The sequence below is a fragment of the Schistocerca gregaria genome, chromosome 5 (assembly GCF_023897955.1).
Source record: "Schistocerca gregaria isolate iqSchGreg1 chromosome 5, iqSchGreg1.2, whole genome shotgun sequence".
Taxonomy (NCBI): Eukaryota; Metazoa; Arthropoda; class Insecta; order Orthoptera; family Acrididae; genus Schistocerca; species Schistocerca gregaria.
Window position 1 is genome coordinate 171,822,931 of NC_064924.1, and position 16,997 is coordinate 171,839,927.

At 42.9% G+C, this 16,997-nt stretch overlaps 1 protein-coding gene across 1 annotated transcript in view; it reads right to left on the reverse strand.

Annotated features, from left to right (window-relative positions):
- Positions 1-16,997, reverse strand: part of LOC126273084 (cytochrome P450 6k1-like) — a 71,496-nt gene that overhangs the window by 12,375 nt on the left and 42,124 nt on the right. The window contains exon 6 of the mRNA XM_049976498.1: positions 7,467-7,688. Within this exon, the coding sequence (XP_049832455.1) occupies positions 7,467-7,688 (222 nt within the window). The remainder of the gene's footprint in view (positions 1-7,466; positions 7,689-16,997) is intronic.

The following is a 16,997-nucleotide window of genomic DNA, read 5'->3' on the forward strand; positions in this document are numbered from 1 at the left end:
CAAAACAATTCTCTCCACTTTCTCGATCATGTCGTCAGACCGGCTTGTGCGAACCCGAGGTTGTTTCGGTTTATTTTTCACACGATGTTCTGCCTTCATTAAACTGTCGCACCCACGAACGCACTTTCGACACATCAATAACTCCATCACCACATGTCTACTTCAACTGTCGATGAATTTCAATTGGTTTCACACCACGCAAATTCAGAAAACGAATGATTGCACGCTGTTCAAGTAAGGAAAACGTCACCATTTGAAGTATTTAAAACAGTTCTCATTCTCGCCGCTGGCGGTAAAATTCCATCTACCGTACGGTGCTGCCATCTCTGGGACGTATTGAACGTGGCCTCATTTTAAAACAATGCGTATGTTTCTATCTCTTTCCACTCCGGAGAAAAAAATCAGAGGCCTTAGAACTTGAATGCACCTCGTATTATCGATAGCAGACTCAGAGCCTTTATATACCATAACTGCAAAACTCACAATAGGAATTAAACTGACTGACAGTGCTATTGATTGCAATAATTGTACACTGTCATAGCTTTACAATAAATACACATTAAAATCATCAGCAACCACTAATTCCTTGTTTTATATTGTGAGATGGGACAACAGAGCTTTCAGATTTTTTATGAAGAGATAAAAGATTCCTAAAGGTCCCTGTTCTCTTCAAAATTCAATATGTATGACAGCTGTACAATGTTTAGTTCTTGTGATATAAATAATTGAAAGTGTTCCCAGACTTTATGTACACCCTGTACTTACTACTATAAAGAACTTATTATGAAATGCTGCTTCTGTTGCACGAGCGTCTAAGTGCTGCTCTGAGCAAAACTTGTTAACATCAATATTCTTGAAAGTAAAAGAATTTAGGACAAATATGTGAACTCATTCTTTCTCCATATTTTCTCCACAGAAGTAAGAGGCTAAGTTAACTCTTGTAACATTTAACATATCTATACTAGTGGTCCCATGATGTTCAGAGAGGCAGATTACATGAACTGGTTTGCTCAGCTCTAATTCTTCAGTGCAAATAAGCAACTCATTAAGTTGACTCCTCAGTTCCTGGACATTCTGATGCAATAAGGATAAATGATTTTGTGCGCTGGCTGAATTACAACTGGATGAACCAAATTTTTCTGTCAATTCCTGAACAGTTACAATTAGGGGCTATTTGAATGAATTGTGTAAATTAAAATTTACTTTCTGGCTACTTGTTTTATCATTATGAATCTCATTATCAATCTGTCTCTGAACATCTTTTGTTTCTGCCCTCACTGTTGTTCTGTCACTTGTCACCACTGGTACTTTACCACATGTGATAGTACCCCACCCCTTCTTAAGTTATTTGAAAAACTGCTTGTGGCTAAGAATTGTAAGGTAATGGACATTTTGGAGAAACTTGAAATCCAGATCAGCTTCGGAGGTATCCAATAGATCTTTTAAATGAGCAAACTGTGTGACGTAGTAGGTATTTGGAAAACTTCCCTCATATATTAAGTGAGTAAGACTGGTAGCTTAGTTTCTAAGATAATTTATCTGGCTGATACGCAAGTTGTTCCAAGCGCTATTTTTAAATAGGGCTGTTTTCGTATACTTTTACGTTAGGAACATAATCGTTCCCATCTAATGTTTTCTACATTGTTTGGTTTATTCACGGAGGCGACAAAAGTCATGGGTACCTTATAATATCATGTCGGACCTCCTTTTTCCGGATTAGTGCAGCCACTCGACATGGCACGGAATCAACAAGTCGTTGGAAGTCACCGCACAAATACTGATTCATGCGCCTCAACAGACGTCCATCATTGCGAAAGAGTTGCCGGTGCAGTATTTTGTACATGAACTGACATCTCCATTATGCCCGACAAATGTTCGGTGAGTGACCAGATTATTCGCTCGAATTGTTTAGAATGTTCTTGCAAACGAACGCGAACAGTTGTGGCCCGGCGACAAGGCGCATTGTCATCCATAAAAATTTCATAGTTGCTTAGGGACAGCAAGCGAATGGCTGAAATTGATCTCCATTGTGTATGTGCATATCGATATTCCATGATATGTGTCACCTTCACAGTCCACTAAATAGCTCATGTTAGTATTGAAAATTGCGCCTCTGCGGCATGTCCCTCTAACCTCTGTGCTTATATCACTTACAATCGGGGTGTAGATGATCTCTGCCGAGGCCGTATTTCCCTCTGTGAACCGCTAGTCAATGTTCAGCTGAACACGAGACATGTGGATATCAGTGCTTGTCGGTTTTTACTATTGTCAGGCAGTGCCTGATGTTAATTCTCTGTTTTAGCTGTTCGTATAGTCTACGGAAATGTGATTATCAACGTTATGTCAAACTTGTTCTCTGCCTCAACCGTCCTCAGTGAGGAAAATGTGTCACTCGTTTTACAATATGACGCATGTATGGGTAATAATATGATAAGATAAGCGTTTATGTGCACGATGCAAGTCTTAAGATTACTATTCCTATGACGACTGAGAGTGTTTCCTCTCTTGTCTTTCCCATTTGTACATATCTTTTATTTTTCGACTGCCTCACATTTAAGTAAAATACTGTGATTGCAGTTGCCATTGGAAAATGGTATTTTCACCGCAATTGACCAGTTATGAAAAAAAAAAATTTAACAGTCGTGGTGGAATGTATTCCTTCACGAGATGAAAAGAATACGTGAGATAACTAAGGTTTTAAAATGCATTTACTGTTGTTCCAGGTAATCAGGATGTAGGTTCATGTATGATCTACATACATCTCCCATCGCGGAGCTAAAAATAACCAAACTATTCATGTACCTATTTGCTAACATAGTACAAAGATGTACTAATACGACTCACATATTCAGTACAGTACCGGAAATATGCACTAAGTTACATTTACACGTAGACGTAAATCTATATTCAAATGCTGCAAACCAGTATGAAGTGCAGCGCATTGTATCTTGTATTATGGTTTTAAAATCAGTCTTACTTCGTCTTCCCAGTCCCCAAGGAAGCGATACATAGGGGGTGTAGTAGGATATATTCCTTAATTTCTCACTTAATACTGGTTTTTGAAACTATATGTACGGTCTTTCGCTAAATAGTTAACTGTCTGCAAGAACCTCTGTAGGTAACAAATGAAATATACGTCTAAGCTCTTAGACAGCAGAAACGACAGTCTCCTTCGTCAGCATTAATTTTGTCATCTTCTTCCTCATTCACGGGCAGATCGAGCAACGAAGGTACAAGAACTAAATACTGTTCTGGTTCATAACAAGTAGCGTAATCCAGAAAAGGGTAATAATCACATGAATTTAACGGGAAGATTTCTGCTGCAAGGTAACGAGAAACTGTAAACGGAACCTATAAACTTTGAGATAGCGTGAACGGTGGAACAGATAGCCAGCCAAACTTCCAAGACAGCGACAGTATCGCAGCAGAAATGTTGAAGCTAATATTATAAGTAATGCTTACGTTACCCGTCCATTGAGTCTCAGAAAGTTGTGAATGGTGAGGGATCGGAATGGTATTGCCATGGAACTCTTGCTCGTTAACTTGCGAATGAAATACCGCAAAAAATGAGTACTTGATCATAAATCCGAATCATAGCCAAGCCTGCAGGTTGTGTTGTTCTGTTTGTTCACGAACAACACCTGTGCAATGACCTCAATACGTTGCGAAGGTCAGGCGTGGACAGAACAGTGTTCTGTGCAGTTGTGTGTGCGTTTTGTTGGAGCTTAAGTGAATTCGAACGTGAGCAAACTGTTGGTCCTCGTACGGTGGCTGCTTCCATACGAAGGTCGCAGTAGTGTTTGGAGTTTCAAGAGGCACCGTGTCTAAGATTTACACTGCATGCAGGAAAAGCTAAGTTGTAACGAAGATGAAAGCGTTTGTTGAGTGATTACGACAGACGCTCATTGAAGAGGACTGTGACGAGAAATAAGGGGACGACAGCTGCAAAACTCTCTGCAGAACTGAATGTCGGACTCACGATCCTTTTCAACACCAAAATAACACGAAGGAAGCTCCATAGGCTGGGAATTGCAAGGCTAGTTAGAGTTCCGAAACTACTCATCAGTGATGCAGTTACCCATGACGGAAAAACGTGGTGCCGAAGCCATAACAACTTGGACTATGGAGTAATGGAAGAAAGTCATCGACTAGTATATGTCTGGTTTCAACTTCCGCCCGAGTTTACGTCCCAAGAGTGAAATATGGCGCGGGTACGGTGATGGTATGGACAACCATAGTGTGGTATTCCATGAGCCACGTGGGTTCTCCGAAAGGTCTCTTACTGCTAAGGATTACGTGACCATTTTGGCTGATCGGGTCCATCCCATGATACAATGTTTGTTCCCCACTGGTGACGCGACACACCAGGATGATACGTCGCCTGTTCTCACAGCTCTCATCATCCAGTACTGGTTTTGTGAACACGTGGATCAATTGTCTCATCTCCCCTGGCTACTACAGCCACCAGGTCTTAATATTATTGAGCGTTTCTGGTCTACCTTGGAGAAAATGGTGCATTATCGCTATCCACCTTCAGATAGTTGCGTGACCCTGTCGCTGTTTTGAAGGATGATTAGAAACGTGCGATTTAGCGTGGTGAGTCACGCTATACACTGTGGCCATCTTCTGGAAGGGTATGGGATCGACGAATACCGGGAGGACGCTACTAGCTAGCATGTGTACTTCCAACAGTGATGTACGAATGAGGTGGCTTTACGATATGGGAGTTTTTTCGTGGTTGGGGTGTTGTTCCCTTATTGAGCTTAAGTAAACGCTAAATACGGAAGGATACAAACATATTTTACGTGACTATGTACTACATACAGCAGAGGAACTGTTCGGTGACAATAATGGTTTGAATGAGCCTAACAACGCTTCCTTTCATAAAGCAGCATACGTGAGAAAATGGTTTGTGGACAATAACGTTCCTGAAATATTTTGGCCTGTCCAGAGTTCCGACGTGAACCCAACGAGACGCTTTTGGGATGGGTTAGAATGTCGAGTTCGCTCCAGACTTCAGCTTCCAACGTGACTACCACCTCTGGTTTCGGCTTTGTAGGAAGAATGGACTGCCATTCCTCCACGAACATTGAGACACCTCGTTGAAAGTATGGTTCAAATGGCTCTGAGCACTATGGGACTTAACTTCTGAGGTCATCAGTCCCCTGGAACTTAGAACTACTTAAACCTAACTAACCTAAGGACATCACACACATCCATGCCCGGGACAGGATTCGAACCTGCGACCGTAGCGGTCACGCGGTTCCAGACTGTAGTGCCTAGAACCGCTCGGCCGCACCGGCCGGCACTTGAAAGTATCCCCAACAGAGTTCAAGCCATCATAAAGTCAAAGCGTGGACACACCACACATAAAAGTGCATTAATAGGTACGCTATCAGATGGTGTACAAACGGTACAGACACTGTCTGTCGATAACAAGTCATGCTACCGAACCCGTATTGTGCCAGTCTCGGACCATCTCTTCGAAAGCATCCAGCGAGCTCTTTGCTGGTTCCTATTGAGAGATAACGAATTCACATTAAAATGCGACACTAACAATGCCTGTAGCGAAGTGTCTCACCAACATACGTTAGAGGCACGCAGAAGTCGAGTTTAATAGTAAACAGCTAGACGGAAACCAGGCAATTTGGAGTCCTCTTCAAATCCATGTAGATGTAGATGTAGAACATAGCACTGTTACCGTCAGTTTACCGAGACATCAGGCTACATTACTTACGGTCTAGCTTCCACAAGCTCAACAACTCGCTGAAACCGTCAAACAACTGTAAATTGTACGAAATCTTTGCAGAATGTAATAAGAAAAATCGTGTCGAAGAGCAGTGGCCGTTGCTGAAATGAAATATCATATGCAGAAACATCCTTAATGCATATCTACCAGTTTTCAAAAGATAGCACTGGTACCTCATTGTAAATGACAAAATCAAGACAAACGAGAAACGACAAAATTTATCTGTGTCTTACATCAACATGCGAACTTTGTGGGTAGAAAATTCGTGTGCGGAAACGTCACCACGATAAGTGCATTTCTGCGTCACAAGCCGTTTACTAAAGACCGAACAAATCCAAATTATTTCTACATGAAGGAACTTTTTCATCCCGATAAATTTCGATACCTACACACTAAAAACAATACATCAACTTGTGTGATACGATACACACTGACAAAATGGACATGACCACTGCGCCAACCTCGACGATAATTACTGATACGGCGAATGCGACAATCATGACATAAGAACCCAGGGAAAGTATCAAGGCAGGTATGGTAGCATACCAAAAATTATGACTGGCCACTAACGACGGCACTATATAAAACAAAAAGGATTGCAAAAAAAGTAACAACCACAGGGCCCGCCCCGTTGGCCGTGCGGTCTAACGCACTGCTTTCCGGGTTGGAGGGAGCGCCTGGTACCCGGCACGGATCCGCCCGGCGGATTTGTGTCGAGGTCCGGTGAACGGGCCAGTCTGTGGATAGTTTTTAGGCGTTTTTCCATCTGCCTCGGTGAATGCTGGCTGGTTCCCCTTATTCCGGCTCAGCTACACTATGTCGGCGTTTGCTGCGTAAACAAGTTCTCCACATATGCGTACACCACCATTACTCTACCACTCAAACATAGAGGTTACACTCGTATGGTTGTGAGACGTTCCCTGGGGGGTCCACCGGAGGCCGAACCGCACAATAACCCTGGGTTTGGTGTGGGACGGCGGAGGGGTGAAGTGGACTGCGGTAGTCGTCGTGGGGCTGTGGGCCACTGTGGCTGCGGCGGGGACGTAGCCTCTCCATAGTTTCTAGGTTTCCGGTTAACATACAATACAATACAATACAACAACCACAGGAGTCTTTCACACCGTTCAGCTTGTAGCCGACGCTGTCCGGTACCGTCGTATGGTAATGGTGTACAACGTGGCCAGTCACATGAGTATGCAACGAATTCGTTCGCCAAGCACTGTCACGTATCTCCACCTACAAACTGTTCTTTGGCTTTGAATCTAGAATCTTCCCGTGTCAGTATAGGTGCTTTGTGCATAAACAGCTGTTACCAAGCATATGGACTCATTTTTCTTAGCGAAAAATAGTTATAATTATGCTGTTGAGACTGAAACTGAGTATTATTTGTATTCCATGTAATTTGTATAATAAATGCTATTCAGCAAATGAGCGATCAGGAAACAATAGTAGAGTTGGATGCCACCACATCGCCCTCTGCAGGTCACAAAGAACCAGCAAGGTATGCTTAAGCAACAATGAAGCGCCGCCTGAAATATGGTACGCGAAGAAGTATTCTAATTATTACTTATGGTTTGATTTGCGTATGATTGTTCGCTAAATACAGAGCATCTTCACAACACATAAAGGAATACTGTAAAATGCTGAATAAATGGGTTAATGGAGTGTCGCAAACTGGGTAAGTGTGTCCTGTATCCTGTGGAGCTCCAGCACTGACCTGAGACGACCTTATCGAGGTAGGGCATCCCCATGACGGCGTCGTACGTGAAGCGTCCGCCCGTCCTCTGCAGGGTTTCGTCCACCTCCTGGTGGAGCCGCCGCTGCACCTCCGGGTTGAGGGCCAGCTCGTACAGCGCGTAGCTCATCGTCGTCGAAGACGTCTCGAAGCCCGCCGCGAAGAACAGCACGGCCTGAGCCGCCAGGTCGCCCTGCGACAGCTCTGCCAACGTAGAGGTCAACATGTACAGTAAGATACGATACCGTGTAAGGTAGGCATGTCGCTTTGATTCCTGCAAGTTATCGATGTGCAAGTCAGAGAGAGAGAGCAAGTTATGTTACTGTTAAACAATCTTTGGTCTTGTTGTGTGCCTCTGTGCAGTCTGATACAAAATGGTTCAAATGGCTCTGAGCACTATGGGAATTAAGATCCATGGTCATCAGTCCCCTAGAACTTAGAACAACTTAAACCTAAGGACATCACACAACACCCAGTCATCACGAGGCAGAGAAAAGTCTGGTACATTCTTAGTTGAAATGTATGGACGTATTCAGTAGTGATGTGTTGACTTGTGATTGTATCTGTTAGATGAAGAGAGACATATTGTAAAGGGCAGCAAGGATGAACACGATGTATATATTAGAAGGCAAAAATAATATAAACTTTGAATAATATTATTTTTGAAGAGAAGAAGTACACCAGTGGAAGAAACAGTCAATACCGTCACTGCGCGACAGCGACGGAAATGTTACCGACGATGGTGTCACTAAAGCGGAGTTACAAAATACAGTTTTCCGTAATGGGGTGTGTTGGGGAAGGAGACCAGACAGCAAGGTCATCGGTCTCATCGGATTAGGGAAGGATGGGGAAGGAAGTCGGCCGTGCCCTTTCAAAGGAACCATCCCGGCATTTGCCTGGAGCGATTTAGGGAAATCACGGAAAACCTAAATCAGTATGGCCGGATGCGGGATTGAACCGTCGTCCTCCCGAATGCGAGTCCAGTGTCTAACCACTGCGCCACCTCGCTCGGTCTTTTCCGTAATTCCTTCACGAAAGCCGGCCGCGGTGGCCGAGCGGTTCTAGGCGCTTCAGTCCGGAACCGCGAGACCGCTACGGTCGCAGGTTCGAATCCTGCCTCGGGCATGGATGTGTATGATGTCCTTTGCTTAGTTAGGTTTAAGTAGTTCTAAGTTCTAGGGTACTGATGACCTAAGATGATAAGTCCCATAGTTCTCAGAGCCAACCTGTACGAAAGAAGACGAAGTATATATTCCAGAATTCGAAACCAGAACAGCTGTTAGCATGAGTGACATAAAAGTAGATACCTTAGGTGTTGCGAATTAATCAAATCACTTAAGAAAGGCAAGTCTTCCGGTTCATGTGGTATAGCAATCAGGTTCCCTTCAGAGTACGTATAGACACAATATCGCCTTTCTTAGCAATCACATACAACCGCTCACTTGACGAAAGGTCTGTTCCTAAAGACTGGAAAGTAGCACAGATCACACAAATACTCAAGAAAGGAAATAGGAGTAAACCATTGAATTACAGAACCATATCACTCACCTGAATTTACAGTAGGATTCTGGAGCATATACTGTACTCGAACATTATGAATCAACTTGAAGAAAATGACTTATTGATACATAACCAACACGGATTCAGAAAATATCGTTCTTGTCCAACACAGCTAGCTCTTTATCCCCATGAAGTAATGAGTGCTGTCTAAAAGGGATCTCAGATCGATTCCATTTTCCTAGATTTCCAGAAGACTTTTGATACCGTTCCTCACAAGCCACTATTAATCAAATTACGTTCATATGGAGTATCGTCTAAGTTGTGTGACTGGATTTGTAATTTACTCTCAGAGAAGTCACAGTTCGTAGAGATAGACGGTAAATCATCAAGTAGAACAAACGTGACATCTGGCGTTCTTCAAGGTAGTCTCATAGGCCCTCTGCTGTTCCTGATTTACATGAATGATCTAGGTAATAATCTGTTAAGCCCCCTTAGATTGTTTGTAGATGACGCGGTAATTTACCGTCTAGTAAAATCATCAGACGTTCAGTTCTAATTTCAAAATGAGCTAGAGAGAATTTCTGTATGGTGCGAAAAGTGGCAATTGGCACTAAACAAAATAAAGTGCGAGGTCATCCACATCGGCGCTAAAAGAAATCCGATAAATTTTGGGTATACGATAAATCGGACAAATCTAAGGGCTGTCAATTCGACTAAATACCTAGGAATTACAATTACGAGTAATGCGAAAATACTTTGTTGACATCCACCTACGTAGGGAGAAATGATCATCATAATAAAATAAGAGAAATCAGATCTCGAATGGGAAGATTTAGGTGATCCTTTTTCCCACGCGCCATTCGATAGTGGAATGGTAGAGAAATAGTATGAAAATGGTTCGAAGAACCCTTTACCAGGCACTTAAGTGTGAATTGCAGAGTAACCATGTAGGTGTAGATGTAGTTGTAAAAGCCGGCCGGAATGGCCGAGCGGTTCTAGGCGCTACAGTCTGGAACAGCTTGACCGCTACTATCGCAGGTTCGAATACTGCCTTGTGCCTTAGGTTAGTTAGGTTTAAGTAGTTCTAAGTTCTAGGGGACTGATGACCTTCTTAGTTAAGTCCCATAGTGCTCACAGCCATTTGAATTTTTTTTTTTTTAAGTCTGAGGTGACACTGTAGCACTGTGCAGATTGCTTGTCGGAATGATTATTGTCCGATAGTTGTCTTTGTTAACTTACTCACAGCTGAGAGAAAGACCACCCCACTTCCCTGAGTCACGCATTAAGACATCAAATGATTAAGCCGTTTGGTTTTTGTAGAAATCCTCTCTAACCATTGTAACTTTTCAAATCATTGTTCACTTTTTTAAGCATAGTATTGTTCAGACCAGTGTTATGTGTGCAAGATCACGCGAAATTTTACTCTGTCTCCTTGAGTAAGTACTTCATTCTAAATTCGCTGTCTTGGAATATCACTTATTGGAATAGTTACTCTTCCCATCCCACTGTTTAAAGAAAGTTTATCATTACGCATTACCACTTTGCACCTCATTGTATGGAACAGTTTGAATATTGTTTGGAAATTTTATTTAAAAATAGAAATCCAGCTTAGCCGCTGCCTGTTTGTTGTTTGCTGCTGTGCTTTCGAGAAACCTACAACAATGTTGTCAAGACGTGAGATAAGTGGAAATTTTTTTTAGGGGCAGATAATTGTTTCACTTTAGTTGCGCATGTAATACAAAGATAGGTTGTACTCAGACCACTTACAGTACAATTCAAATTCGACTCTTTTTAGCCAAAGATTAGCATAGGAGTTACAGTCTGTGGCTGAATGGTTTTCCTAATACGTAAACATTTTATAGAGTGGGAGGTAAATTTGGGCTAAATTTCATACTAAAACATACAATCGTACGAAACTCAAAAGGCAAGAATACGACTTTGTTGGAACTCGTATTTGAGCGAGGCAATGTCGTTAAGAACAATGCGGAAGCATCAGTACGGAGTTACGGTGCACCAACTTTCCAAAAGTAAGATATATTTAATTTGTAAACACAGCTTGTTTCAGGGATGTAAAAGCTGAAACATAAAATTAGCACAGGTTAAATTAGATGGAAAAAGCGGGAGTATAGGAAATAAGACTGTGAGATCTGATATGTGGGTGAAACGTGAAGAAGCTTTAAAATAAGATCCAAAAAACACAATAATTAAGAGAATGGGTCATTGAAGTTACCAACGCAACTTAAGAATAACCAACACTCAATAGGAAGCATCACAGACAGCTGGAATACATTCCATTTAGATGAAAAATGTTTGTTGCTGTCAAGTTTAGAAGACATATGAACATTCAGAGGTTTCGAAGATGAACGAGTGAACATGTTAAACAAAAAGACAGAAGTATCCTATACGCATTTCTGGCCCATTTCAGCGATGTGGAAAGCAGACAGAAGCCTAATATCCTTAGTAGTAATTAAGTTTTGTTTTGATGTTGTGTTTAGAAAGTTTCTCATTTACAATGTACGTAGGGAACACATTTTAGAAGGCGGATTGAGCGTCAGTTGTGAGGATTCGATTGGTTACCAAGGTTTGCGTATGTGATATGAATGTCAGTGAATGCCACTTTGTGCGTAATTTCAGTGGACGCAAAAGCTGTGACTCAGATGTAATATTGTTTTCAGGTTTTGATTAGACATATACACAGATGTTGAAATGTCTTTTAGCCGAAAGCGATCGCTGGCGGCGCTGATGCGTACGCAGGAAGATATGTGAATATAGGCTCTCCCGGCCTATACTGTTGGAGAAAACTTCTCCGGTATCGAGACGGGTGGCGGTGTTTAAAATATCGCGACGTTTCGACGAGTGTTATACTCATCACCTTCTAGGGAAGTGTCGAGATATTCGGATAGTTTGATATTTATACTAGTGGACATGCGGATACATTGATATTTATGTTAGTGGAATACCGGGTGGGTAGGGCGGTGCAACTGCATTAGTAAGGGTAACGGGTACTCCGTGTAGACAGTCGTGTCGGCTCTTGCTGGTTGGATGGTGGTGGTCGCGCTCCCGTCGTACTGCCGTTAAAGTCGGATGCAATGCCGCACTTGCTTGGCATCATTCGTCTCTGTTGACAAGATGTCGTGAACCTGTGCTTCAAAGGATGCGTTTACAATGAGGTGACAAATGTCATGCCATACCGATATGCTCATGTACAGATGGCAGTAGTATTGCGTACACGAGGTATAAAAGGACAGTGCACTGGAGGAGCTGTCTCCCTCCAGATCCTTGAGCGTCATGCACTCCGCCTCGCCTTCCGTATACGCCTCCCGTCCCCCACGCGGATCCTCTACGACCTCATTCCTTTCCCCCATCAGCTCCTGTTCCTCGAACATATCCGCATACTCTACACCTCAAGCCGCCTTGATCCCCCTCACCCCCTGGTTGCTCCTCTCCTCTCCTATCCCCGCCCCCCCCCCCCTTCTGCCACGTCTTCACTGTTGTGTCCCCCCACCCTCCATCTCTACACCCTTCATCTCCTTTCCCAAGGTGGCTTCCATCAACTCCCCCTCCCAGATGATGCCCTCTCTCCCTCCATTTACCCCTCCTATCAACTCTGATCCTCACTCCCCCCTCCTTTCCTCCGCCCTTTTCATGGGCTCCCTCTCCCCCTCTTCCATCCTCTTTTTTCCCCACCTACCCTCTGTCTGCCCCCCTTCTCTCCCCCGAGTCCTTTTGCATTTCCCTCCTCTGCTTATTCCCACTCCCTCTCGCATCTGCCCTGCCCCTCTCCACCCCTCTTTATGAGTCCTCTCACTCCTTTGGTTCTCCCCCCCTTTCGTTTTTCCTCTCCTCCCTCCTTGTTCACCCCCCACCCCAAACTGCCCAGGTCCCCCCCCCCCCATCTGCCCTTGGCTATGGTGTGTTATCTCTGTGCCGACATTTTAGTATAGTGTTTACAGTGAGTGTTCAGTGTTGTGTGTCTTCTCCGAAGCGTTGCGAACTGGTATCAAACTGTCGCTGGGTGTAATTTTGACATTTCTTACGAACAGAAACCAGACTGACGCCATGTTTTTTAATTGTCTGTCTACTATGTTCCCTGTCTGCTTCCTGTGTATTTTATTAGCTTTGCCACCCCCTTTGCTTTATGTTTTAACTTTCCACAATTTTCCGCCATTTTACAATGTCAGTCACCGTTTTATCGCCTGCTTTTATTGTTTCTTATCTACTTTCTTACGTTTTAAAATGTCTGTAGGCTGCAGAGCAGCGTAATAACCTGCTGCCAGCCCGCCCCCTTCGAGGGGAATCGAAATACAATAAAGGAAAAAAAAGAGGAGCTGTCATTTGTACTCAAGCGATTCATGTGAAAAGGTTGCCGATGTGGTTATGGCCACATGCGAGAGGCGTTTGAAAGTCCGTGCAGGAACAAAAACTACTTACATGTTTGGGGTAAACCTCTTTTTTTTTTCGACGTAGTCTCTTTTTAGACTAATACACTTCATCCAACGCTATTCTAATTGGTTGATATCTTCCGAATAATAGGAATTGCCCGACTCTGCAAAATAGTTGTAAGTTGCTACAATCACCTCTTTGTTTGAATAAAATCTTTGTCCCGCCAGCCATTTCTTCTAATTGGGGAACAAATAGTAGTCGGAGGGAGCCAATATGGGAGATGTGAAACGAGATGGAATCACATTTCCATTAATTTTGCGACCACAGCTGCTGAGGTTTGTACTGGTGCATTGTCGTGATGGATAATGACTTTTTTTCGGTCCAGTCGCCGGCCTTTTTCTTGCAGCTCGGTTTTCAAACAGTCCAATAACGATGAATAATACGTACCTGTAATAGGTTACCCTTTTCAAGATAGGCAATAAGGATCTTTCGAATCCCAAAAGACAGTCACCATAATCTTTCCAGCTGAAGGACTGGTCTTCGCCTTTTTTGGTGCAGATTCTGCCTCGGTAACCCATTGTTTAGATCATTGTTTGGTCTCAGGAGTATAGTAATGTATACATGTATAATCCACAGTGACGAAACGACGCTTAAAGCCCTGCGGATTCTTCCTGGACAGCTGTAATCCATCCTTGCAACACTTCACACGATTCTGTTTTAAGTCAAGCGTGAGCAAACGCGGAACCCATCTTGTGGATAGCTTTCGCATGTGCAAATGTTTATGCAAAATATTATGTACCCGTTAATTCTAGATGTCCACAGCACTAGCAATTTCACGCACCTTAACTTATCTGTCATCCATCACCATATCATGGATTTTATCAATGATTTCTGGAGTTGTAACCTCCACAGGGGCGTCCAGGACGTTCAGCATCACTTGTGCCCATATGGCCACTCCGAAAATTTAGGAACCACGTATAAACTGTTCTTATCGAACGTGGAGAGTCAACGTAATGTTTATCAAGCTTCTCTTTAGTCAGCTGAGGCGTTTTGCCTTCCATAAAGTAATGTTTAATCACCACACAAAATTATTCTTCGTCCATTTTTTGACAATCACTCTACTTTCTTGATTCACACGAATGCCAAAAATCAAAGAAATAGACCTATGACTGAAACTTGGTGTGCGTTCTTTCAAAAGATGCTACTAACTAAATATGACCTCGATACGCGCTGGTGGTTCCATCTCTCGGCCTTTGCACGGAGTTTTCAAACGCCCCTCGAACTTTGAACGCGGACTGGTAGTTGGAGCTAGACGTTTGGGACATTCTGTTTCGGAAATCTTTACGTAATTCAATACCCCGAGATCCTTAGCGTCAAGAGTGTGCTGAGAATAACAATTTTCAGCCATAACTTCTCACCACAGACAACGTAGTGGCCGACGGCCTTCATTTAATGACAGAGACCAGAGGCGTTTGTGTACAGTTGTCGGTGCTAACAGACAAGCGACACTGCGCGAAATAACTGCAGGAATCAATGTGGGCCGTATGACGGACGAACGAATCCGTTAGGACAGTCTGGCGAAATGTGGCATTTATGGGTTTGTGGCAACAGGCGACCGACGCGAGTACCTTTACTAACAGCACGACATCGCCTGCAATGCCTCTACTTGACTCATGACCATACTGGTCGGACCCTACACAACTGGAAAAATGTGAGCTGGGCAGATGAGTCCCAATTTCAGTTGGTGAAAGCTGACGCACTATGCAAGCTGATGGTGGCTCCATAATGGACTGCATCCTCTACTCCAACTGAAGCGATCATTCACTGGAAATGGTTATATTCGGCTAATTGGAGACCATTACCATGGCATTATCATGGGCGACAATGCGCCCCATGTCACCAGGCCACATCTGTTCGAAATCGGTTCGAAGAACATTCTGGACAGTGCGAACAAATGATTTGGCCACCCATGTAAGGTGTCTGGCAAATCCAGCACCTTTCATGAAAACCCTGACATGATAAGCAAATCCAGTAGTATGTGAGGAAAAAGTAGAGGACGTTGAAGAAAGCGTAAATGAAGGAAGAAATAGAGAAGAGAAAATAAAGGAGAGAGAAGCAGCAGTCGAAGCTTATCCTACAGAAAGTTCGAATACACAAGGGAAATTCCTAAAAAGACTCATGAATGATTCAGTGGAGAAGAAGAAGAAGAGAACCAACACTTTCAAATTCAACCAATTGTGAAGGCCATGGTAAAGCATAACCCAGTCAATATTGTAATTGATAGCGTAAGTGAACTACTGTGATCTCAGAAAATTTATTCATGCAGTGTAATGCCAATGAGGAATTGCCAGTTCTGAAAACATGTAAGATTAAAGTAAGAGGTCCTATTAGAAACAGTGCTGCGGAAGTTACGAGACAAACAATGTTAACTCTTTCGTGCCAAGGTCAAAAGATCGAAGCCAACTTCGTGATTATACCTAAACTAACTGTAGATTTGATTATAGGTGCAGATTTTTTAAATGAGAGATGAGCGATAGTATATATGGGGAAAGGTAGCGTAACATTTGGGAATGTCACACTTCTCTTTGAGTAAAAACTAAAATTAGAAGAAATACCAGTTATAAACAAACAATTAAGAATGACGCAAGATAAAGAGGATGAAGAATTAGAATGGTATGCACAAAAGAAGGAATCGTCTCAACTCATGCTAGAAGTCCATAAAGAAATCGATGAAAAATTGCAAGAAGTTCAAGGTATTTCGGAACATAGTAAAAGAGAATTAGAGGGTATTTACCGAGATAAAGCAGAGGTATTTTTGCCTAAGACTGGCAGTATTAAACACTTTCAGTACAAGTTTGAAGATTAATTTTATTACTGGTAAACAATAAGCACAATATTTCAAGACTATGTTGCAGATAAGATCGTCAGGAGAAAGAAGAATGAAGAGAGAGGAATGTGGGAAAAAAGAAAGTAGTTTCAATAATAACACCAATAGTATCACAGATGAAGGTGAAGGGATAAATCGTAGATAGTCTAACAGCATGAAATACTAAAATGCTATAAACAAAGACACTACACAAAAATAAAAAAGGAATTTGAGGATTCTTGAGTAGACGTTAAGACTCCAAATATCTTAGAATTGTAACATGGAAAGGGCACCAAAATTTGTAAAGCTTTTTAAGAAGGCGTAAAACAAGTCGGTACTAGATATATGTTAGATGATTATAAGTAAAACTTCTTGTAAGAACCATTGTAAAAACTCCAACAAAGACCAGATGCAACGACCCACAAGTTGCAATGCGAGAAGTATCAAGAAAGAAAAGGATGTAATTAGCAAGACACGAGGACAGCGAGACCAACAGAAGGCCCTTGTAGCTGAAATGGGCTGCTGTATATCTGCCAAGCGGAACCATAGAGTGCCTGAGCGCTGTAGCGACAGGACGCCGAACGACGGGACGCCGAACGTCAGAAGGGTGCACGGACAGACATGCAGACACCGGACTCGCCGCTCGTAAACCCCGGGGCGCCCCCGACTCAGCGGAGCGAGCAAAAAACGACCTGACGAGAAGACCGCTTGGGCATGCCACCACCGGCAAAAATATGTGTAAAAGTCACACTACTGCTATTAAA